This window comes from Condylura cristata, unplaced genomic scaffold (assembly GCF_000260355.1).
Source record: "Condylura cristata isolate star-nosed mole 26May11 unplaced genomic scaffold, ConCri1.0 scaffold00001, whole genome shotgun sequence".
Lineage (NCBI taxonomy): Eukaryota > Metazoa > Chordata > Mammalia > Eulipotyphla > Talpidae > Condylura > Condylura cristata.
In genome coordinates, this window is record NW_004567102.1 from 31,921,770 (window position 1) to 31,945,803 (window position 24,034).

At 36.6% G+C, this 24,034-nt stretch overlaps 1 protein-coding gene across 4 annotated transcripts in view; it reads right to left on the reverse strand.

The window, feature by feature from the left end:
- The window catches only part of HMGN3 (high mobility group nucleosomal binding domain 3), a 29,323-nt gene extending 5,698 nt beyond the window's left edge, over positions 1-23,625 (reverse strand). For 3 of the 4 annotated variants that reach the window (XM_004673640.1, XM_004673639.1, XM_012722650.1), the window contains exons 1-2: positions 23,411-23,625; positions 4,163-4,213 (exon numbers count right to left, since the gene is read on the reverse strand). In XM_004673640.1, the coding sequence (XP_004673697.1) occupies positions 4,163-4,213; positions 23,411-23,425 (66 nt within the window). In that variant the 5' untranslated portion in view covers positions 23,426-23,625. The remainder of the gene's footprint in view (positions 1-4,162; positions 4,214-23,410) is intronic. The other variant, XM_012722703.1, reaches the window with a different exon arrangement.
- Between the last annotated feature and the right edge of the window lie 409 nt (positions 23,626-24,034).

The window sequence follows — 24,034 nt, forward strand, 5'->3', positions numbered from 1 at the left end:
TCTTGGGGCCTAAAAAGGAGCCAAATATTTCAACCATTACTCATAACTGCCTCCCTCTCAACACCAATTAGATGCCCCAAGTGAAAATGAAGTGAGGTACTATCATGTGAAAAATACCCCCAAATCCTCTGCTTTTGTTCTTCTCCTCTCCATGTGAATACTTGAACATATTAAAGAGGCTGAGTGACGTCACAGAGTGCTGTGGGATTTCCAGAGAGACATTTCAAACAAAGCAATGCTCTGCAGGGTCTGAAAACCGTCCTGATCTAAAGACTCCTTATGTTTTTATAATTCAGGTCTAGTACAAGAGTTTCAAATAAAAAGCTGAGGAAATTAATGCAAAAACAGTTTTCCTCTCCAGGCTGTTTAAACTAACCAGTCTCTTAAAAGCACATGTTTTACTGTAAAATCGTTTTTATGACTTCCTGCCTGAATTTTACTAGCTCTTCTTCCCATGCCATAAAAAAGGGGCTTTTCCTAAATTTTCTTTTCCAGTAACCATCATAAGAGATTTTCTTTGTTACTGCAAATAGTGGAGACTGAGATGAACCTTTCACTCAGTCAGCAGTACTGGTTATACATGTAAGTGTGTACACCTTCCTGGAAAGTTCCATCAGCTTTCAGAGGCTTAAAAATCTATAAATGGCTGAACTATATTTATTGAAGCTAAAACAGACTACACTGCTTCCCCCACCCCCTTAAGATATTCAAAAGTGAAATATTCATTTGAGAATCAGATTGTTTGGTAGGAATGCAGTGAAGAAATTAAAGATATTAACACTTTTTCTTGCTTTGTTGGGTATGAATTCTCAGGAATAGCAGCTGAAAGAGTTTCTCAGTGAAGAAAGGAAAGCTTTTAGAGGAGGGTATATCTTCTGTGCAGGTGCTGGGCACAATGGAATTTACTCTGTCAGCATTTGCAGTTTAACTGATATTTATTGATATGGAAAAATTCTGGTGAAGGCTACTCTGAGACATGAAACTTTTACTTTATCCTGGCTGCAAAAGCAACATGGAAATCTAGTCACACTATAATAAAGTTCTCAGGAGTAATTAGATTCAAGTAGAATCATTGTACATTGCTGAATAATGTGTGAAACAGGGCCATTCCACTGAAAAGTGGAGGTATATTTATTTTTGTGAGATAACTCAGTGCTCAGAGCCTACTCATGTATGCCTCCAATCAAAGCCCAAGTCAGACTGCTTTTAATTTTGAAAAACAAATGAGGAACTAAATAAAAATTACCATCTTTGCAAAACTGGTAAGTGGAGATGCACATCAGAGCCTCGTATGGGGAATGAAGACAGAGCAAAGGTGCTGAATAAACAGATTTTTATGATTACCACAAAAGGAACATGAAGACAGAGGATTCTGAATCAGAAGATTTAGATTTCTTTCCTGCTTCTGCAATTTGCGTTGTGACACCTGGGGAAAGTGATGTATTTCCCTGAGACCTTGATTCATCTAGTAAAAATGGGAATAATTTTAATATCTCCCTGTTATCAAAAACAGCACTTTTCTGACATCCACTTACCCCCTTTCTGCTCTTTATTTTTCTTTGTAGCAAGTATTCAATTATTTTATTTGAGTATCCATCAGGTCTTGCTAAATGGGAGCTCTGTGAAGGCAGGAAGATTTTTGTTCTCTGTGGACTGTGTTGGCCTAAACCAGTGCGTTACAGGCACTCACAACCTGACTGTTGAGGAACGAATCTGTTCTGCCTTCATTTTAGGGATAAGGAGAGTTATGGATGGGAAAGACTTCATAAGTTGCAAGTGTAATGATCATAATGCACTGTTATTTATTGCCCAAGTGCATACTCAATGACATACTAGAAAGTTCAGTCTATTCAGGGGGGAGGTGGAAATCAATATACTGTCTGACAGTTCTTACCCTAAATCACCAGCTAATTGACTGAACTTTTCAATTTTCAAACAATTGTTTTGATCTTCTGAAGACAGACCGTATGTTTTAATCTGGTCTTGGCATAAATGACAGATAAAGTGTCTTGTCTAGGAAAGATACTTTCTTTGCCACCAGTAACATATATTATAAAAAATTTAATGTTAAAATTATAAAACTAAAAATTCTGGGCCAAAATAAATTAAGAAATAACAATAGTTCTATAAGTATCACCATTATATATATATTCTAACCAGTGTGTTTACTTTTAGTATAGGATTGGAAAGACTGTTTTCACAATTCAAGATCTACCTTATGTGCGATGGTTTCTAAATTTTTGACTAAGAGATCAATTTAAATATTGTTAAGGAGAAGGATATCCTAAAGGAACTCTGCAGCTACTCCAGCTTTTTGGACTCCATCCTCGACTCCAGTGATTGGAAACTACAACTTCCAGCAGTACCAGGGAGAGAACTGAGAGGACCCAAGGGTGGAGCTAGCAGGAATTCTGGGACATTGGGGGATAAATAGGGCGTGATTGCATCTCTCGCAGACTCTCGCTCAGGAAAATGCTCTCTGGACCATGTGACTTGGTATTTTCAGTCAGTAAGGTATTCCAAGCCAGTAAGGTATTCCAGTTACTTTGTATCCTACTCTCTTTCCCTGGGTTGTTTTCTATTCCTTTCCCCTTTTGTAAATAAACCCATTTTGACCCTTTTGTGTGTACCTGCAGTACAACTGAATTTTGAGCGCGCGGGTGAGGGCCCACAGACAGGCTGCCCAGTCCACTCTGGGCTACCCTGTAACAATATCAGTCCTGAAAGAAAAACCTAAATACATTTCACGTTAAATTTAAAAACAATAAATTTAAAAACATTAAGTTCTAATTTGCTTTACAAATTAGAATTTGCCGTTTTTAAAAATTCAAGCATTTATCCTTTTTTTTTGTTTGTTTGGTTGGTTTCACTATTTGGTAAGTGACTTGACTTTGGCTCACAAACTTCATCTCCCACACTGCTGGACACTGATGCTGAGTCGATGAGTATTGTGGACTTGGTTATAAGCAGCTTTGTTTATTCTGCTTTTTAAATTACTTTAAATAGGGTCTGTTACAGATGCTCCATTTGGGAAAATGAATTTCCTTGAACAAATCTTGTGTAGGGGTTTTGCTATCATGATAAATTCATCTGAATTATTAACTATGGCATGAATCACCCTATTAAAGAATCTTTAAATATTGTTTTTGTATTTCATGAACGCTTTTAATTTATGAGTTCAAGCCCTTTTAATTTATGAGCTTCAGTTTTCACACACTTTAAAGCTCTGTGTAAAAATGAATGGTTGTCATTACAATTATCAACTCATTTCTACTTTTGGCTGGTCTCCTTTTAGAAATTCATATTACCACAAAGGATCATATGCAAACATCTCTCCCTAGTTCCTAGCTTTTTGGAAGTCTGTATTTTAATATGGAGCTTCTTTACATTATTGTCTAATTAATGATGCCCAGTCTTACGAATTTTCCTGACTAATAAAAAGTTTATTAGATTTTGACATCTGTGTATCCTCTATAATTTCTGAATTTAGAGATGATACCTTTTATGAGCATTCAGAAACTAAAAAGTAATTTATGGGTTTTCCTTGGTAGTACAACAAGTTAAAGCACCATCCTATGAAGCTCTCAGAAGCCACTGCAGCATAAGTTCCATCCCCGGCCCAGGAGCTGACCCACATGGTGTGGTAGAATTTTCCTAACCTGCCCACTGCTCCCTTATGCAGTGTATTTCAGTAGATCTGCCTGTTCTGTTCCTCACCACTGTCTGTGGTGATTCCTCTCAACTCCCCTGCCTCCTCTGGCCTGTACCCCAGTTCCAGATGCATAAATACATAAATCTTTTTTAAAAAGTAATTTATAAGTTATTCACTGAAGCAGAGAATTTATTAAGTCATTGGTCTTTCATTTCTTGGTTGTGAAAGGCAGATTTTGTTCTACTTGATGAATTTATCTATAAATAACTTGCTTTTTACCTAGGAGAAATTCTCAGTATCCACTTTAGTACAGAAACAAACATAGTCAGTGAAAATGCCTTATCAATGTACTCAATACAACTTGGTCAACCAGGGCCACATAGTGAAAGTTTTATTTCTGTTTTTTATAATCCCAATAATCTTGTTTAGACTAGTATTTATACAGATGCAGTCACAACAATATTATCATTTCCATTTAAAATAAACTCAGGACATCAGAGATACACTTACCTCCTGTTTAGTTACTTTGGATCCATCTTTGCCCTCTGTATTCTCTGGAGACTAGAGAGAAAGTAAAAAGCAGTATATTGTATTTAAACTGGAAAACACTATAGTTAGAAATTTTAAAGAGTTAGTTCATTTCAATGGGACATGTAAGTGAGCAGTTATCTTTTGGGGAGAAGTTACTAAGTTTGATCTTTACACATGCACACACAAAACACCCACCACTTGTTTGCAAAACTGCTCCAATTTTAAAACAGGTGCAGGAGCTGAAATGAAACTCTGTTCACAATGTACATTAACCTAAGCAATTTTCCATCAGTGGTTTTAGATAATTCCATCAGTGGTTAAATAACAGGAACCCAGCAGTATGGCCCACTTACTATTTCTTTAAGGTGAGGGCAGATGCTACAAAAGGCCAAGACAAGTACAAAAGCACATTTTATTCCATCCTTGCTCAGCTTTGATCTTTAACCCACTTCCTGCTATGACTTGACGAATTCATCATCGTTATTATTTTTTCGTTATCACTACCAGCATTTCTACCATGCTCCCAGCCTCACAGGATGGCCAAGCACCCTGCCACCCAGTTGGTTTATTTTCTGGTTTTGATACATCTATTGAGGCAGCACCTGCCCCTTCTTGTACAGCTCAAACCTGACCCCTTTACAAGCTGCATATAGCTGTGAGGAAAATATATTTAGATTTACACTGCACACCATATGTCCCAATATATGTTTATTTGCCAAAGACTTAAAAAAAAAAGATTAAAACAAATTACATAGAAATGGAAATTAACACCTTTTTAAACTATAAAAATCTGGGAGGTGAATATTTAATCTCTGTAATACAAATGGAGAGAATAACTGACTAGAAATCCCATAAGAAAAAATAAAAATAGCAAACCACCATGTAACACAATGTTTGGCTTAGAAAAATTAAACAGCTATGGTTACTGCCTCACCTGATAAAATAAAAATGTAAAATATCATAAAACCCCCTCTTTGAGGGGCTGATGACACTATAAATCAATACACTATTTTGAAAGAACCACCTGGCAATATGCAAGAAACATAAGAATAGCCATATAAAAATACAATAATTCCAATTTTGGAGCCAGGACTCAAAAGGGAGAAACTCTTGTTAAAAATGAAGTTTTATTTTTATTACTATTCTATCCTATTGACAATGTGTAATAATAGCAAAATCACACGATCAGTAAATTGTAGAGAAATTTTATCTCAATTTAAAGAAAAATGTTTCATTATGTAACTATTATATGACTACATGGAAATCCAAATAAAGTAATTAAAACTTTGATTACAAAATAATACTTTAAATATAGGTCATCAGGATATAAAGCTTTTGGGAAGACAAAAACTCCTCTTTAAGCCAAAGATATAGTAAATCTCTCCTCCCCTGGGTCCACCAGTTACCCACAGCCTAATCAGTTCATGTCACTCCAGAACTTCAGGTTCATGGCATTCGCTCCTTTCCCCCAAATCAACAAATACGAATCCCTACTCCATAGAATTTTCTATCTTAAAAGGAAAAATTTCCCTTTTCTGTCCCCCGTTTCCTGTATGGGGACGTCTAGGTCACAATTATTATCAGTCAGCTAAGTTAGACACAACATCTTAGAAAATCTCAGAATAAAAGACAATGCCTACGTTGACCACTTGGTTTTGTTCACTTCTGTGTCTACAAGCTCCAACCTTTTGGTGACCCTCTGCTATCAAGGAATGCTGGGCCCTCATTCACACCTGTAAGGTCACTTAGTAAGATTTCAATGGGCATAGTCGCTATCTTAACTGACAGTTACTTAAAGAAAGAGCACATAGCTATTGCTGATGCTACAGATACTTAAAAAAAAAAATTACAGAGCAATGCTAATGACATTCTCTTCTTTAATAATTTTATGGAGTTAATATTACATTATAGCACTATATGTTTCTGGTAATGGCATTATGTTCAATATTATTCTGTGTCATAGTGACAGACAATATGATAGAGAGATCACGCTTTGAATACCGACCTAATGATTCTTGTATTAATACAAATTATTGGAACAGACAAACTTTGAAGGACACCACATGAAAAAAGCAGGTATAACTGGAAATGTCAATGTTTTCAGATGACTGAACTTAAGAGATTTTAGATATGAGGAGCTAAAATTCTAGGCAAAGCTGACTTTCAAGCAATCTCTACACAAGGGCTTTCTATTAATAAGCATGTGACAAATTTATGGTCGGGAACAACCTGACCCATCTTTATTCTGGGATCAATTTGGTACGGTGGCAATGAATTTACATTCTGGACACCAGCCTGAATCTTGGCTTTCTAGAGCCAGGAAGCTGCTGTACGCTGTGGGGCAGTGACTTGATCACAATGGCAAAGTCTCTTCAACTATGAGTGACAGATGATATTGATATGTAACTCTAAGGGTCAAACAAGGTATTGGAGAGAGTATTTCAGATGTCAGAGAGCAACTGAATTGTCGTCTAGGTGCTATGGAACAAATGAGATCTATTACTTAATGAGTTTTGAACTATCAAATATAAAATTATATTCAGCAGGGTTTTAAAGTTGAGCACATTTCCTTTCATTGAGTTTTTCTGTAAGCTGGTCATTTGTTTTTGTTGCAGAGTGACAGCTATAATATTTTGGAAAGACCTCCCATTTCAGGATGTCTTATCACATAGCCTGTGCATCATTGGCACATAATCATGAGGCTAAAGAGAACAAGGAGGGCATGGTATGAAGGGCTTAATAGAAGCTCCAATCTTTCTGCCCTAAGGGATGTGAAAAGTAAAAATAAAGAAAATATAGGGGGATGATAGTTGGGAGCACACATAGATGATTTTAGGTGTACTTCAATCTCCCAGTGGGCTAATGGGAAGGCTGAGATAAGATGGGATGCAGGAGATTCCAAGACAGAGAATTCCTGTCTTACTCTGCAGGGCAAGGCAGACCTCTACTAATTCAGTTAGAACTCAGATGGTCAAGAGTGTAAAGAACCATGGTCAAACAGAAAGGGCTCATTCACACAGCTGAGGCTCCTGTAGCATCAGTGGCAAGGGAATTGAGTTAGCCCACAGAGAAATCGAGGTGAGGGGGAAACAGATACACAGGGTGACTAGGCAGAGGGCACAGTGAGCATTCTGGGGCACCAGTGAGAGCTAATTTGAAGATCAGTCAGCAGGCAGGTGGATCCCTGAACATACTTGTTGGAGACAGAGTAGTCTAAGGCAGTCTGATTTTTTTGGGAAAAAAAATCAACAGGTATTTGACTTTTTCAAAATTCAAATGCTAAAAGTAAAAGTAAGCTCAGTAAAATAAAAAAAGCTTAAAACATAGTCTAGACCAAGGACAATAGAAAAAATGATGAATTGTCACAAACTCCTGGGAAATTAGGCCAGAATGCAACAAAGAGCATCGAAGAGATAAATAATATGAAAGAGAGTTTAGGAGACATGGTGGTTAATTGAGACATTTCACATACACCTAACAGACATTATAGAAGCAGAGAGCAAAGGTACCAGTAGGAAGGTAAAGACATAAAGGCTGAGAATTTCCCCAAATCGAAGAAATTAGTCTTTTTTTTTTTTTTTAAAGATTTATTTATTTATTTGTGCATACAGAACTGGGGTACAGGCCAGAGGCTCAGGGGCGGTGAGAGGCTTCACCAGAGACAGAGTGGGGAACAGAACAGGCAGATCGACAAAGTACACTGCTGAGGGGTGCAGCGGGTGGGTCAGGAGAGGTCCACCACACCATGTGGTCACCTCCAGGGCAGGCGGGAATCGAACTCATGCAGAAGCGGCTTTATATTCTCAGTGCTGTGCTTTAACCCGCTGCACCACCAGGGAGGGTCCGAAGAACTCAGTCTTCAGATTGAAAGTTCACATTAAGGAACTTAGTGGAGACAAAATAAAGCAAGCAAATATATATAGTAAGAAATACTGTAATAAAACTGCAGAACAGCAAGGGAATGAGAAAAATCTTAAAAGTTACCATAATTAAAAGACAGGTTATCTACAAAGAAGTACTTGCCATAGCCACAAATGTAAGAAATTATGAATTAATTTTAAAGGAGTTGAAGAAAACTATCTATCTAGAATCCCATACCCAGTTTTTATTTAAGAGTGAAGGTAAAAGTAAAGGCATTTCAGAATGCAAATACTGAAGGAGTTTACCACCAACATGGAGGAAAACATGGTCCTTCTTAACAAGGACCTAAGTTAAAGGATCAAACTGAGCAATAAGAAAAATGAATCCTGATGGAAAGTATACAGCAAATGTAAATACATACATACATATATATATATATATATTAATTAGTAAATAGTAATGTAATTAGTAAATAGTGTCTATTTCTTGTGTTTAAAAGTTTTAAAAGAAAGTCCAGAGCAATGCTATTCTGTAGAAATAGATAGGTATTTTAGATTTTCTAATAGCCATTAAAAAAGTAATAAAGAATATAAGTTAAATTAATTCTAATAATATATTTTAACTGAACAATAATTAAAATGTTATAATTTCAACACATAATGTTCAGATTTTTAAGATATTTCACAAACTTTTTGTACAAAATCTTCAAAATATGGCATGGATTTTACTCATTTCCATTCAAGTGCTCAATTTTCACCAGGGACACTTGCTCTGTATTTAGAATTCATAAGAGATATAGTAGTTTCACATGTCCTGGTTGTTCCAAGCATACTTAAAACTTTCCAATCACTGAATCTAATACAAGTTTTTAAATTTTAACTTGATTGAAATTGAATAAATAAAAATTCAGCTCATGTTTTAAAAGGGCTTAATATTCTCATGCAGCTAGCGGCTACCACACTGGACTAGCCGATAGTAAGCAAAACAAGAAGAGTAGGAGGAACAGATCAGAAGCTGAAGCATGCTGAAGTCCTGGTCTTACTTTGAAGATGGTACAAATACACAGTAATTTTAAATTGTTAAAATTTAAAGACAGCCATTAAAAACTTCAAAAAAACAGGACCTATAAACCTCCAAATGAGGAGGAACAGAATAAAGCAAATTTTCCAATAAATGGACAGGGAGAGAATAACAAAGAAAAACATATGATAAATGGTCATTATTTAAAATGAAGTGAGATGAAAATAGGTCGTTAGAAAAAGTACAAATATATTAGTAATCATCATGTGTCTAAACAATTGATATCCATTCAAGTGTCAAGAGACAGAACAAAATTCATATGTATCATTTCACTTTTACAAAATTTAAAACATGCACAAGTCAAAATATATAACAGACACATCAAAGTATAAAACTATAAACTGATGATAATGGGTCCACATAGGGAACCTGAATAGGGAAGGGAACCAAGGAAGTATGTAGGAGGGAAATTTACATGTAACATTTTATTTTATGAAAAAAAATGCCAGAAAAAAATGATAAAATACAAATTTGTGAATTCTGATTGGTGAGTAAATAAGTACGAAATATTATTTTCTTGATTGTTCTATAGAAATGTTTCTAAGTAGGAATACTACCAATATTGGGGGAAGGCACAACAAAGGCTAGAAACTAATTTGCTCCATTAAGTCCAGTTTGACAGTGTCGTGCCTATTTTCTAACACACAACTAGGCCTACTCATTTAGAAATACAGAAAGTGCTGTATAAAAATCTTCTTCATACATAGCCTCTCCCTTTTCTGTTCAAGACATATAATCCATAATCGCTTCATTTGTGCTGATCTACAGGAACTGGAGTCGTGCAAGCTGGAAGCCAAAGTCCTACAAACACTGACTTAGAACTCTGTCTGGAGCTGATGTGGGAGGAGAGCTGGGCAGAGGGAGTGTGGATTCCTTAGCAGCTGACCCACTGTCCTACCCCCATTCTTTCTTTAGACAAAGAAGCTTAGGTCCTGCATGGGAGGGCACAAAAAATGTACTGAAGGGACATGACTGTGTTTTTCCTAAGGCTTAAAACAGACCAGGAGCCCCAGCAGGAAACCAAGAAAAAACAATCTCTATTCCATAGAACATCCATAAAGGGTCAAAAGGAAAAATGACCCAACTGCCGAGCTGCTCTTTCAGCAACTGGCTGTCACCTTACAGAGGGGGGCCTGTGGGATGTCATGAGCTCAATTTTCTCCCCCAAACTCAGGAAGACAGGGTAGACAGGAAAATTCCTATCTCCCTGCAACACTTAATTGGAAACAGCCTAGAGAGCATTGGGCCTATGGATTTGTTATTGCAAAAAAAGATATGAAGGGGTTAAGGTGTAGAAGGCTGCGGAGTGTGAGGCTGATGTCTCCCTGGTGTCAGGCTTCCAGCCACACCAGAGAATAAGCAGAGCACTTAGTATTCTAAGCAACCAGTGCTGGACCTTAAAGTTATGAAAAGTCTTTACTGCTAAGTGTAGGTAAGCTCTGAAAATTTTACTTCTAAGATTTTACTTTTAAGATTTTAAGCTACTGGTTTAGACCATAAGTGAGTTATGAATTTCAAGTAACCATTTGTCAGCAAACATAGAACAAATGCATTCTCAACTTGGGGTTAACCAAGCAAATGTAGGAAAGTCAAGAGAAGATAGGACACTGCAACAACAACAACAACAACAATCACTTCTTTTAGCTTGTAGAATGTATTACTTTGGAGTGATTTTTCTCTAATTAGCTGGTCAGAATTTAATTTTTTTTTCATTATTTAAAATTTCTTTAAAATTATTTTACATTTTCTGTTATAAACCCAAAGCTGAAGAAAAGAAAGTTGTTCTGTAGTGAACTGCTCAATAGAGAAATGGAGTGAAAAATTCAAATAACCCACCTAGAGAAAAACTGAAATGTGTCTATAACTAACTCTATCACTCTTCTAAAATAATCACATAAGTCAACGACTGGATTAACACAGTGTTAAGTCCCCCTAAAAATGGGAGTACTGCCTATGAAATCTTAAGAGGCTTTTCAAATATTCCTATTACACATGAAACAAACAATGAAAATTTAACTAAAAGTCATAAGGTCCACTATTTGACTTTGTGTGGACCCTCCAATACAACATTGTCTTTTAAAATAGTCTTAAAACTTTAATATTTAGAATTAAGGGATCATATCCAGAGGTTTAATGTCAAACTGATATTAAATATCTTTGCTACTTCCTCTTTTGCATCTATTAATTTAGTCAAGTTTTATAAACCCAGATTGCATAATTAAGGTAATTTCTGGTTAGCATTTCTTCCCAAAATGTTTTGCTATTCAGGGTTGGGTAATTGAGCAATAATTCTTGTTTTAAAAGATTCTGAAAAAAAAAAAAAAGATTATGAATAAAGTGAAATACTCAGAACTCTCTGAAGACACTTTTAGAGAGAATATCTCACATAGTATTCAGATGAAAAAGAAAAATGAAGTAAAGAAAAAGTCATGTTCAATATGATCAGTGAACTTTTATTAGCATAAATATACATAATTCAATAATGGGAGCATATCTTTAATGTGAAATAATTAAAAATATTTTACACATCTCTTTGAGTTATAACCTTTTTCCATATCATGCAGTTGTTTTGCATGATGGGCTTATGAAGTGCCTGACTGAGGTTAAAAAGCCTGAGTTCTGGTGTGACTCTTATGTCATGTCCCTGAGTCTGAGTTTCTTCAGCATGAAACTGAAGGATGGCCTTGAAGGTCTCACTGATCTGACTTACACAGCTGTTTGCATACTTTTTAATCACACTGGAGAAGTGTTATGTGTATATTACAGGGATGCCAGGTACTAGGGTCTTGGAAAAGGACCAGAGAAGGGGCTCAGAGAAATAATAGTATTAATTATGATGATGATCTAAATGATTTAATCCTCACCACAATCCTGTGAAGTTGGCAAGATAGCATCATGCCCATTTTATAAATGAGGAATTGAAACCAGAGAGATTAAGTAATTTGCCTACGATTATCTAGCTAGTAGTCTTGCTGATAAGTGCAAGACTGGTATTCAGACCCAGGAAAGCTCAGAATTCACATTGCTTAATGATGACACCACTCTAAGAGATTTGACTTCACTTTCCTAGTTTCAAAAATCAGTGCAGATCTGTAATACTGCAGAGCTAAGGATTTGAATGTCTAGTTTGGGAGATATTTCAATCTGCAGACCTCGCCAAAAGCCTTTCATGAATGGGGCATTTCCTATTTCCCTCATTTGTGAGCTTACTGACATAACAATAAAATAGTAAAATACTGTATGTTGAGTTACACAAAAATGTACATACTCTGAATTTTCAAATTATAACACACAAGTATTTTTGTCTTGCTATTAAAGATAAGACACCAATTTACTTCTTTAAATGTAAAGTGCTTTAAGTAGCACTTTACATTTTAAAAATATACTTTCAATTTGTCGTAACATTTGACTCTCCACAGCACAGAAATATTCAGGGGAGTCTGAGTAGTTCCATTTTACAGATAAAGAATAGAAGTTCAGAGAGGTCTAGTGACTTTCCCCTGGTAAAGAGTGGCAGAGTCTACAGTAGACTCACGACTTTAAACTATACCAGGGCCTAAGGCATGTTACAGGGTGGTAACTGGATCTTAATATTTGCCCAGACACTTACTTCCAGAACACGGTTATGAAATCCTTGAAGTTTTGTAAAACTATTGGACTTTTTACATTTACATTTGTGTTTACATACATAACTTGAATGTTTTATATGGACTTGGGTGTGATCTATATGTGACCACTAAAAAGGGGTATAATAAAATTAAGCATTGTAATTAAGAAACACACAGAAAAACAATGAGAAGTCAATGGAAAGACTACAGCTTTAAAAGCATGTATCAGGTAGGATAATAACGGAACTTGAGAAGGTACCTTTAAAGCGTCACACTTTCATCACCACCTCAAGTCTTTGGTAGGTTTCTCACATACTCTATACCAAATCTTCTGTCTTCCCACAAAGCAGAACTTAGCTAATTCTATCTAGTATTGTACAAAACTACAACTTTTACTTAAAAGAAAGAGAAAAATAAGTAAGAAAACCAACATCTTTTAGGGTAGAATTGTATTTATCTTTATATGGGGTTAAGATAATCAAGTTAGAATTTTAAAATGATATCATACTCTATTTTTTTCCCCTTTAAAAATAATTGTTGGTGGGACCTTTCTGGTGGCGCAATGGGTTAAAAGCACAGCACTAAGAAGCTATAGCCACTTCAGCATGAGTTTGATACCTGGTCCCGGAGGTGACCCACATAGCACAGCAGACCTCTCCTGACCCGCCCGCTGCTCCCCTCAGCAGTGTACTTCATCAGTTAGCCTGTTCTGCTCCCCACTCTGTCTCTGGTGAATCCTCTTACCACCCCTGCACCTCTGGTCTGTACCCCAGTTCTGTATACATAAATAAATAAATCTTTAAAAATTGTTGACATTTTTTCTATTGAGTTAATATTGGCTTGGAATACTGTATATATATGATTCAAAGGTATAGGTACACACCTCTTCTGATGTATGTTACCATATCACACCAACTACTAAAGCACCCAATTTTGTAACTAATCAGTCAAGTAAGTGATAAACTGGAACACTGAAATAAAAATCCATCTAATTCTAGATGAACTTTATTTCCCAGCTATGAAGCTTTTATTTTTATTTAATGAGTTTCCCAAATAAAAGCACCTATTCATTTAAAAAACCCAGTGTCTAAGTAATAGTGGCTCAAAAGTTACATTATAATCTGTAAATATTTGTATAATATGCAAGTACATTCATGCACTGTAGGAGAATATATGCATTAATCTATATGCAACAAGTGAAAACAGACACTGTATCTTAGAAACAGTGAATCCAACATTTCAAGGTAGACTATGAAAAAAACATGAAGTCTTAGCCACTCAATATTTAAAAGATATCAGTAAGACTTGGGTAAGGGAAATTTTGTATGCACATGCATGCACGTGGAAACGCACACACATACCTTATATGCAACTCTGCAGTCTACTCTTTACTGAAATACCCAGAAGGCTTCATGATAATGTGCCTCTCCAGGAAGCAGAGGCCTGGAGCCTGAAGCCTGCCTTAGGGCACAGTCAGAGATAATAACACCGGTTCAGTAACTTACTATGACCTAACTTACTATGACCGTACCTAGAAGCAAGAGCATCAATCTATATCTTAATAACTATAATGTTTTAAATAAATGAAGAATCACATATTTTTATAACTCTTGATTCTTTGTTGTTTCATTACTGGGCATCTTAGTTTAAATGAAAATATATAAGAGTTAGAAATAAACATGTAATGGTTAAGATTCTGAGTAAAAGAGGACTGGGTTAGAACCCTGGTTCTACTACTTTCTAGCTGTATGACCCTGGAAAAATTCCCTACTATCACTAAGTCCCAATATTCTCACTGTGTAAGAAAAAGGCCGCAGGGTTCAGTGCTTAAGAACACAGATGTTGGAGCCAGCTGCCAAGACTAAAATCCCAGCTCGGCCATTCCCTGTCTTGGGCACTTTCTGGAAAACAAGAGTGTGAAGAGCTTATAGCGAGGTTGTGAGGATTTGGTTTATTAACCTCATGTGCTTGCAACAGTGGTAGAAAATCACCTAAATGTTAATTTGCTGTGGTTTTTAGTATCATTACCTATGAGATGAGGATAGCCTGACATGACTATTATGAGAATAAATGAAATAATATACTGTACTTCCCATGTTTATTTCTAGTAACCACATATTTTTATTTAAACTCAGATGCCTACTGAATATAAAGCATATATATCTGGTGTATTTAATAAATTGCAGCAATTTTAAAATTTGATTATAAACACAATTATATGTTCATTTGCTGATGTAAGTTTCTCTTAAAATACTAGATTTTGGAAACAAAATTTGAAAATTAAAGTAGTTTCCTTTATTTCCCTATTTCAGAAGAGGCATAAAACTTATTTCATTTGTGATTGAAAATAAGTTTTGCCTTGGCCATATGTAAATAGTCCTGTCCTGGACATGTCTACAATATACCGGACTAAACAGAAACTAATGTGATTTGACTGAACTTGTCTAAGAAACAGTGAAATGCACAATAAATAAGCAGCCTATGAAAAAGAAATTCAACATTTTTATTTGGTTTGCTATCTTTTATACTGATTTTAAATTCCTCAGGAGACTAACATCGTATTTCAAGATACTAGGTACTGTGAAGGCAGACAGATTAAATAGTGTTTACTTGTTATCAAATCAAATTGTACCCTGCAGGAAAGTGGAATATATTTAACTCTGGTATAAACAAAAGAACAGTTTTAGGGGGGAAATATAAGATAACTGATTTGCCAAGAGAATTTTAATTTCCAATAAGAAAGATCAACTGTGTAAAATGCACCAGATTCAAGCTTAATTCTCTCAAACACAACTGTTACTTGGTTGTTGAAAACCTATTTCCATAATTGCAGTTAATCAGACATGTAGGGTGAGATCTGCTTATTCCCTAGCCACTGCATGTCCCATTTCTCCTGCAGCATGGAATCTTGGTGCTTAGTAGTCTATTATTTTGCTGCAGTTCTCTTAAGAGTTAAAAATAGCATCAGGACAACAATGAACATTCGTTAACCGTTTTACACATACCAGGCACTGTTCGAAGTTCTTTGCAGCGCCCATCTCATTTAATTCCCCCAACAAGCCAACAACATAAAGAGTAAGCCCCACATTTTAACCTCAGTTTTACAGATGAGGAAACTCAGTCGTGGAGCTTCAGGAGCTAATTCATACAGACTAAATCATATAGCCAGGAAACATAAGCCAGAACCACACTGGAGTAGCGCACCAATAGGTATATGCAGTATTTAAATTCACTACGCTTTTCCCTTGAAAACCATTCATTCATGTCCAATAACTAGTTACACGATCTGTGAGAGCTGTGATGGAGAAAAGGTCAGAGGCACCAAAGACTTCATGCTCCAGTCAAAGGAGAAGGATTACAAAGTTAGATGGAAATCAGGTAAGCAATCAAATAACTTGTACCATTTGAAAAATATGATGTGAGAAGAGCACCTTTACAACACAAGAGGGTGGCTAGAACAGACAGAGAGTCAGCAGTCACTGTCTCTACTACTGGAAGTGGGAGCTAGTGCACATAATCTGATCTCAACTGTTCTAACAGGCCTTGCATTTAACTTCCTCATTCTTCAAAGAAAGCAACACTTCACAGATAGACCAATGATGGATCACCTTCAGTAATTAACTAGCCCAGATCTTCTTGAGACTAAAAAGAAAAGGGGAAAAAAAAAACAACTATTACCTTCAACCGTTTTAAGCAATCTTTTCTCTGATCATTTTTTTTTTTTTTTTGGATACACGGTTTGACCAAATCTTTAGATGTTCATAGATTGTACCTTTTCTTGCAGTTCAGTATCACTTTCCATGTATTATAAACAGCTGTGTAAGTATACTAACTACCCTATCAAACCGAAAGATCCTTAAAATATAGCTACTTAGTCATTCACTTCAAAGTAATTCTTCACTTACTTGCTCAACATGATGGTACCTTACATAAAGGTGATGATCAGTATATGTTTAACATGAAGTGGACAAGTAAATAAAATGTATGACCCTGTCATTTTGTAGCCTTACTCAAATATAGGTTCCAGGTTAATATAAACTCAATTAAACTCAGCAAGCATTTCTGGATGGCATGTTACACATTCAGACTGTGAAAACTCAATATGGTTAAAAAGACAATTATCCCCAAATTGACTTAAGGTTCAGTTCAATCCCTACCAAAATCATGGCAGAAATTTTGGTAAAAATTTACATTCTCATTCTGAAATTTATATGCAAATATAAAGACTGTAATAGCCAAAACAATTAAAAAAAATAAAAGCAAAGTGGATGATTAATACTACCAGATTCCAGGTCTACCTATAAAATGACAGTAATCAAATCACTGTGAAAGGTATAAAGATAGTAATATAGAAATGAAATATAACACAGAGCCCAGAAATAAAGCTTTTATATATGATAACAAATAAAATATTTTTGACAGAGTTGGTTAGGTAATTCAATGAAATGATGGTCTTATAACACATGATGCTTGGCTAACTGGATGTTCATATGCCAAAAAGAAAGAAAAAGAATTTAAACCCTAACCTACATTGTATTAAAAATTAACTCAAAATAGATCACATACCTAAATAAAAGAGCCAAAACAATAAAATTTCTAGCAGAAAGTATCTGTTACTAGGTTAGAAAAAGGTTTACTAGATACAGTTTTCATTGAAATTAAGAACTTCTGTTCTTCAAAAGAAATTATTAGAACTGGAAGAAATAGCTACAAATCAACTATTTGATAAAGGACTTGCAGTCTAAGTATATAAAGAACTGTTACAGCTCAATAATAACAATCCAATTTACAAATGGGCAAAACAACTGATTAGACATTTCATATAAGATGTACATTATGATAATAAACACAAATTGGATTTCTGGTGGGGAATGTAATGTCATATATATATAGGTATTGATTAATGATGATATACACCTTAAATTTACATAATGTTATAATGATGTTACTTCAATAAAGGTTTTTTTAAAGATGTTTATCATTAGGGCTCTCCCTGATGGCACAACGGGTTAGAACACAGCACTAAGAAGCTACTGCAGCCACTGCAGCACAAGTTTGATCCCCGGCCAGGGAGGTGACACACATGGTGTGACAGACCTCTCCAGATCTGCCAGCTGCTCCCCTCCACAGTGTATTTCAGTACCTCTGCCTGTTCTGTTCCCCACTCTGTCTCTGATGAATCCTCTCACCCCCATCACGTACTTCTGGCCTGTCCCCCAGTTCTGTATGCATAAATAAGTCTTTGGAAAAAAAAAGATGTTTATTATTATTAGTTACTATGCAAATATGTTATAATTCACTAAAAAGTGTGTAAGAAAAAAAAATCCCTGATAATATCAGGTATGAGCAAGGATGTAGAAAACTAGTCTCTCATGCACTAAGGGTTCAATCACTTTGGAAAAGTTTGGAAATTTCTTAAAATGTTAAATATAGCATTCCATACCACCCACCAGTTCTAGATGTAAGGATTTTCCCCAAGAGAATGGAAAATACATCCATGAAAAGAAATATGTAAATATTTATATATACATTCATTTACATACTATTAATTTACATAATAACATATTACTTATCATATCTCCAGAGTGAAACAATTCAACTATTCATCATCTTGTGAGGAGATTTAAAAAAGTGGTACATCATGAAACACAAATACTGGACAAAGAAAAAAGAATGAAGTACTGATAGGTGTTACCACATACATAGACCTCAGAAACATTATGCTGAGTGAAAGACACCAGACACAAAAGACTGCATTTGGTTTGATTTCTTTTATATAAAATTTCCAGAAAAGGCAAATTCATAGACAGAAAGCCTGAAACTGAGGTGGTAGTAGGGATTGGCTATACACAACATACAGGACCTTTTTGGAGGAATGGAAATGGTTTGAAGTGGGGATAAGGTAATGTTACATGACTGAATAAATTGATTTAAAATCACTGATCTATATACTTTGAATAGATCAATGGAATTTATGGTAGCTAGATCATGCCTCAATTAAGATATTTTTTGAGGAAAGTATATTATTATTCACATTGCTTGAAAATGTTGCAGTTTCAGACTGGGCAGTGATAATAATCTTTTTTTTTTTTTAAACCAGATTGTTTTAAAAATATCATAGTGGATATCCTTGTCTTGTTCCAGATCTTAAGGGGCAGGTTTACAACTCTTCCCCATTGAGGATGATATGGGCTTGTCATCTATAGCCTTTATTATGCTAAGGTATATTATACCTTCTATCCTGAGAATTTGAAAGTGTTTATCATAAATGGATGTTAAACTTTGGTGAATGCTTTCTCAGCATTGATTGATAGGATCAAATGTTTTTATTTTTCTTTTTTGTTTATGTGTTGGATTATATTAATTTATTTTCAGATGTTGAACCATCCTTGTGTCCCTGGAATAAATCCTATTTGGTCACAGGGAATTATTCATTGATGCATGAAAGTAGGGGATCCAAATAAGGGATCAGGAAAAAAAAAGTAATTATAATTTAAGGTAAAAACCAAAATCAACAGGCAGCTATAAGCCAGACATTCTGCGGGGTGGGGAGTGGTGGGAGGGGGAGTAGGGTCAAAATAGGGATGGGAAGAGCCCAAGGGACTATGGTGATAGTGTTTGGGTAAACTGGTGATGGGCATTTTATGGGGATTACAGCCCAGATGATAAAGCATACATTGTATAAAAATGAATGGTGTAAAAAATATATAAAATTAAAAAATCATAGTTTGTCATTCTTAGTAATATAAATTTCTTATTTTTAGTAAAATTAAACAATTTCATCTACTTGAAATTTTCTGGTAATATTACATATCTTATAATACACAGCTTTTCCACAAAAACATAGGATTCATTACCTTTTCAAAACAATAGCACTTTTTCAGTGTCAAATAGTATATTATTTCCCCTAGTTTTTACAAAAAATGTTTTGTAAAAAATGAATATTACTGAAATATTTATTTTCATGTCATCAATTTGTATTTTCTTTGAAATGTCTGTTTTTGGTGCTATCACCAAAGGGACAGTCTTTCAAACAGTTAATTAGAAAACCTGAGTAGCATCCCTATACCTCACCAGGCATTTCCATTTTAAGGAAACACAAAACCTGACCTAAAATTTCAAAGCTAGAAGAGACAACTTTTTCTTCCTTGTACTTTTAGGTGGGAGACACTATTTACACCCCAAATCTATAGAAAAATGACTTCAGAGAATTTCCAATGTAACAGACCTGACATTTTCAATAGTTGTAGTAATGAGGAATTGGAAAACCATTTAAAAAAGAAGTGAAAATGTGTTTGCTACTGCTGATCATGTCAGAACTGTGATCCACACCTCACTGGCTGATGCCTCTTTTTGTAGATCTGCTCACTATAGAGCAATGTGACCAGTACAGGCATCCCTGGTCAGAAGTCTAGAATTGTCACTCATCATCCCACCACCACCTGCATCCAGGAATATTACCATTTTCGCTGCTATTCTACTCACAACTTATGGGTAGTGATCACTCCCTCATATATTATGTTATTAGCACCTTGCTCTAACCAACTGGGGTAACCGGCCATCTGCCTCATATATTATATAAGAAACACAGGAGTTCCACTTTATTTATTTAAGTTTCACAAGTTACAAAATCAGAGATTTAATGCTGATTGAAGGAGTCCTCACTGTTGAGTGCTGGACTGCTTTAAAAAAAAAACATACCACAACTGTTATAAAGAAAATAATTCAGTTTAAAGTATCTGTGATTGTCTCTCATTCTCGTACTCACATGCATAATTAATAGAACTCAGATATGACTAAAAATGTCATACATGTTTTATAAATAACTAGGATATTACAGTCTTTATTGTATATCTGAAGTCTGGTCTTACCAAGGTGCAAACAGAAGAGACACTCAAATGCCTGACTACAGACTATGACTGTTTTTCTTTTTATATAATTTGATTCCTATCTACACTTTAAGACAAACCCAAATTCAACTTTCTTTACCTTATCTATCCTACAGATTTTAGAGTCCACATTATGCATTCTGGAACATATGCAACAAGTTCTATGTCATTCAGCTGTTTTGTGCCTAATCTTCTTATCATCCCTATGGCAAGGATTCCAGATGTCTTCACTGACTTTTTAAGTGCCACCTCTAGTTGTGCCAACAACCTAGGTATTTAATCAGCAACAATTCTTGACTTCTAAGGAAAGGTGAAAAAATAGGAGTCAACTTGTCAGAAATTCTTGCGGGACATGTATTATTAAATAGCTCAAATAATCTTTTAGTCCAAGAAAAATGTGGAGGAGTAGTACATGCTTTTGTCATTACACATCTCAAAGAACGATGCACAGTTATCTTCCGTTATTTTCTTTCTTTCTTTTTTTAAAGTTCATGACAATGGTTTCTAGTGTAATCAAGTGCCAGAATTTCATGAGGCAGCTCTATGGTTTGAACGATAGATAGGATGGTGATATGGTAGATATGTTTAATTTGTGGCTGCTCTTGTCTAACTAGGCACCAACTCAGGTTTCTGGGTACCAGACCTAAGAGAAAAATCTTCCTATTTATCAAGGAGAGGTTTTCTCTGAAGTAAACACCACTGTCTCAAGGGATGACCCACAGGTGCCTATACAAGGTTTTGACCCCAGTCCCTTGATGCCTGGCTAGCTTAATCATGTAGAGTCCCTGTTCTCAAGGATATAAAATCAATAATCAAAACCCAGTTCCTCTACTGTTCACTGTTCTTTTCTTCTTTAGTTCCTTAAGAGAGATGGAATGAGGGAAAGTAAGAGTAATGGTTTCACCAACTCAGGCTCCTGAACAAAGAGGAGGCCACAATGTCAGAGTCCATTATACATCAAGGGTCTTGCACATCTACTCTCCTGCCCATTTAACTTGTTACCAATTCTCCCTAAAGGAGAAGGGCACCAAATTACTTTGTAACCCACTTCTTATCCATTAATTCCTTTGCTGGAATTCCCAAAGTTGTTATTACCTCAGATAAAATGCTCAACATGGTGACATCATTCTGATATACTCACTCCAGTACACTAGGACTGGAAAAACAATAGTTCTGCAAAAATAAAATTTAAATAATGGATCTCAAAAATATTCTTAATATATGCTATCCATTTTCTTAGGTTGAGAGTCTCTTTGTACTTCCTAAATTCTTCTCCATTCACCTACCACTAACTGAAGAGAATGAATAAATAATGTTTGAAACTAAGGTTTCTGGACCTATCGCATCAAATTAAAACCTTGGTACTAGCTGTTGGTTGTTTGGGGAGATGTTGGGTAATTCATACCTCTAAGCTCCATCCAGTTCAAACGGCAAGGTGTTCTGAGGATTAAATTTGCCTAATGCAAATCAAATTCCGCCCATATCATAAAGCACATAGTATGCCCACAGTAAACTCTAAAATTAAAATAAAATAACTTTTATTGTTTTAAAAAAGAGGAATAGGAGACGAGTTGTCACCAGATTCTTAGCAGGGACAGGTTAGAAGAAAAAATCTGTATTTAAAAACTTGAGTATTTTTCAATAATGCATTCACTTACATACAAATCGGTACACAGTCTGAAACTGATAAAGGAGGAAATTACGTGTAATTTTGTTTCAAATTTAATAGTCAAAGGGGTGACATTGTCGGAAACCCCGGGACAGGCGGTGGGAGGGTGCAAAGCATTTTAAGAGCAGCAACCAAACACTGGTTTTCTCAGAAGCTTTTCATTCCTTCTTTGGGACAATGACAAGTAGCAGTCTCACTCCGAGGGAAGCGTGTGTCCCGGTACAAGATACTCGGTGTCCAGGACCCCGCGGAAGAGGACATAATAGTCCGCAAAGAGCAAGAGGAGACTAAAATGACCCCAGTTTCCTCCAGCACCAAGGAGCTCGGGAGCGCGCGGACCCCGCCTTCCAGGGCCGAGTGTGGGTTTGAGTCGCGGGAGTGGACCTTGGGGTCTCAGCCCTTGGCAGTTACGGTGGGGGCCCCGGGGGTCGTCCCGACATGCGTCTTGATCGCCGCCAACTCTATGGCTTCCGCCAGGAACTGCAGGCAGGTCCCGTTCACCCAAGGCCCCGCCTGTGCTGTCCCCAGCCCTGATTGACACTGGAGTTGGTACATACGGGTCTGCCGCGGAGGCAAGCAGGAGGGTGAGCGCAATTTTAAATATGGCTTTCCCTCCCTCTTAGCCTCAGAGCCATTGTGGCGCACCCAGTTGTGGACACAGCCCACATGGGAATAACCTCAGCATCTGCCCGATTTATTTATTTATTTTGTTCGATCTCCCTATGCAAGTACTTGTTTCCCCCTTCTCGCTGCTTCCCCTTTACACTAATCACAACCTGGCAGTTTGCAGAGGAAACTCCCTCCTGGAAAGCGGAATGGAAAAACGCTTTTGCATCTTCTAGTTGGGGGTGGAAACCATGTCTGCGAGAATGAGTTCAAACAAGAAGGGAAGCGGCGTCACTGGAAAGAAAGTAACATTTTGAGATCTATGAGGACCGAGGGAGGAAGAGAGGAAGGGAGGAAGGTCTGCAACAGGCATCTGACAACAAGCGTCGAGAGCAGAGGTTGGCAATCTTAGAGTTGCTAACGAGTACATTCCGCGCAATCCATTTCAATGACCAGATTTGCTGTAAGCACAATTTGAAGGCCTTTGATTTTTTTTTTTTTAAATGAGACTTACCTTTCTCTTCGGCATAATGACTATGTTCTTGCAGCAAAAAAAAGTAAAGCAATAGGCAGGAACTGCTGGCACCACCGCTGGATGTTGCCGCCGCCGCCGCCGCCGCCGTCGCCGCAGCTGCTCAAGCTCAGGGCACAGCGTAGCTTGGCCTCTCCGACCTGCACCTCGGCGGCTCCCTCCAGGGGCCCTCTACTCGCTCGCCTCCTCGCTCCTCCAATGAGGATCTCCCGCAGCCGGCTGCGAGGCCCCATTGGCTTCGGCAACGTTCTAAATTCCACGAGGACACGCCTACCTCCGCGCGCAGGGTACGCGCTGTTGTAGTTTCCACTTCACAGAAAAATCTGCCCGGCGACTGAGCATGCCCAGTTCAACTACTAATCTCCAAACCACAGGATCCTAGTTTCATTGTCTGCCTGGCCTCTCTGAATTTTGTCAGTAGGACGGCTGTGGGCCTTTGAAGAGAGGAAAAGGAGTAAGGTTGTACAAGTTAACTTTATGATATAAAGCTGTACACAGTTCACATTTCATGTTTCCTATCCATAAAGGTTTTTAAGGACTTTTATATCATGGAGACCTGTAAGAGTGAGAAGGTGTTCTGTTCTGCAACGCTTTGGCAATCTTTAA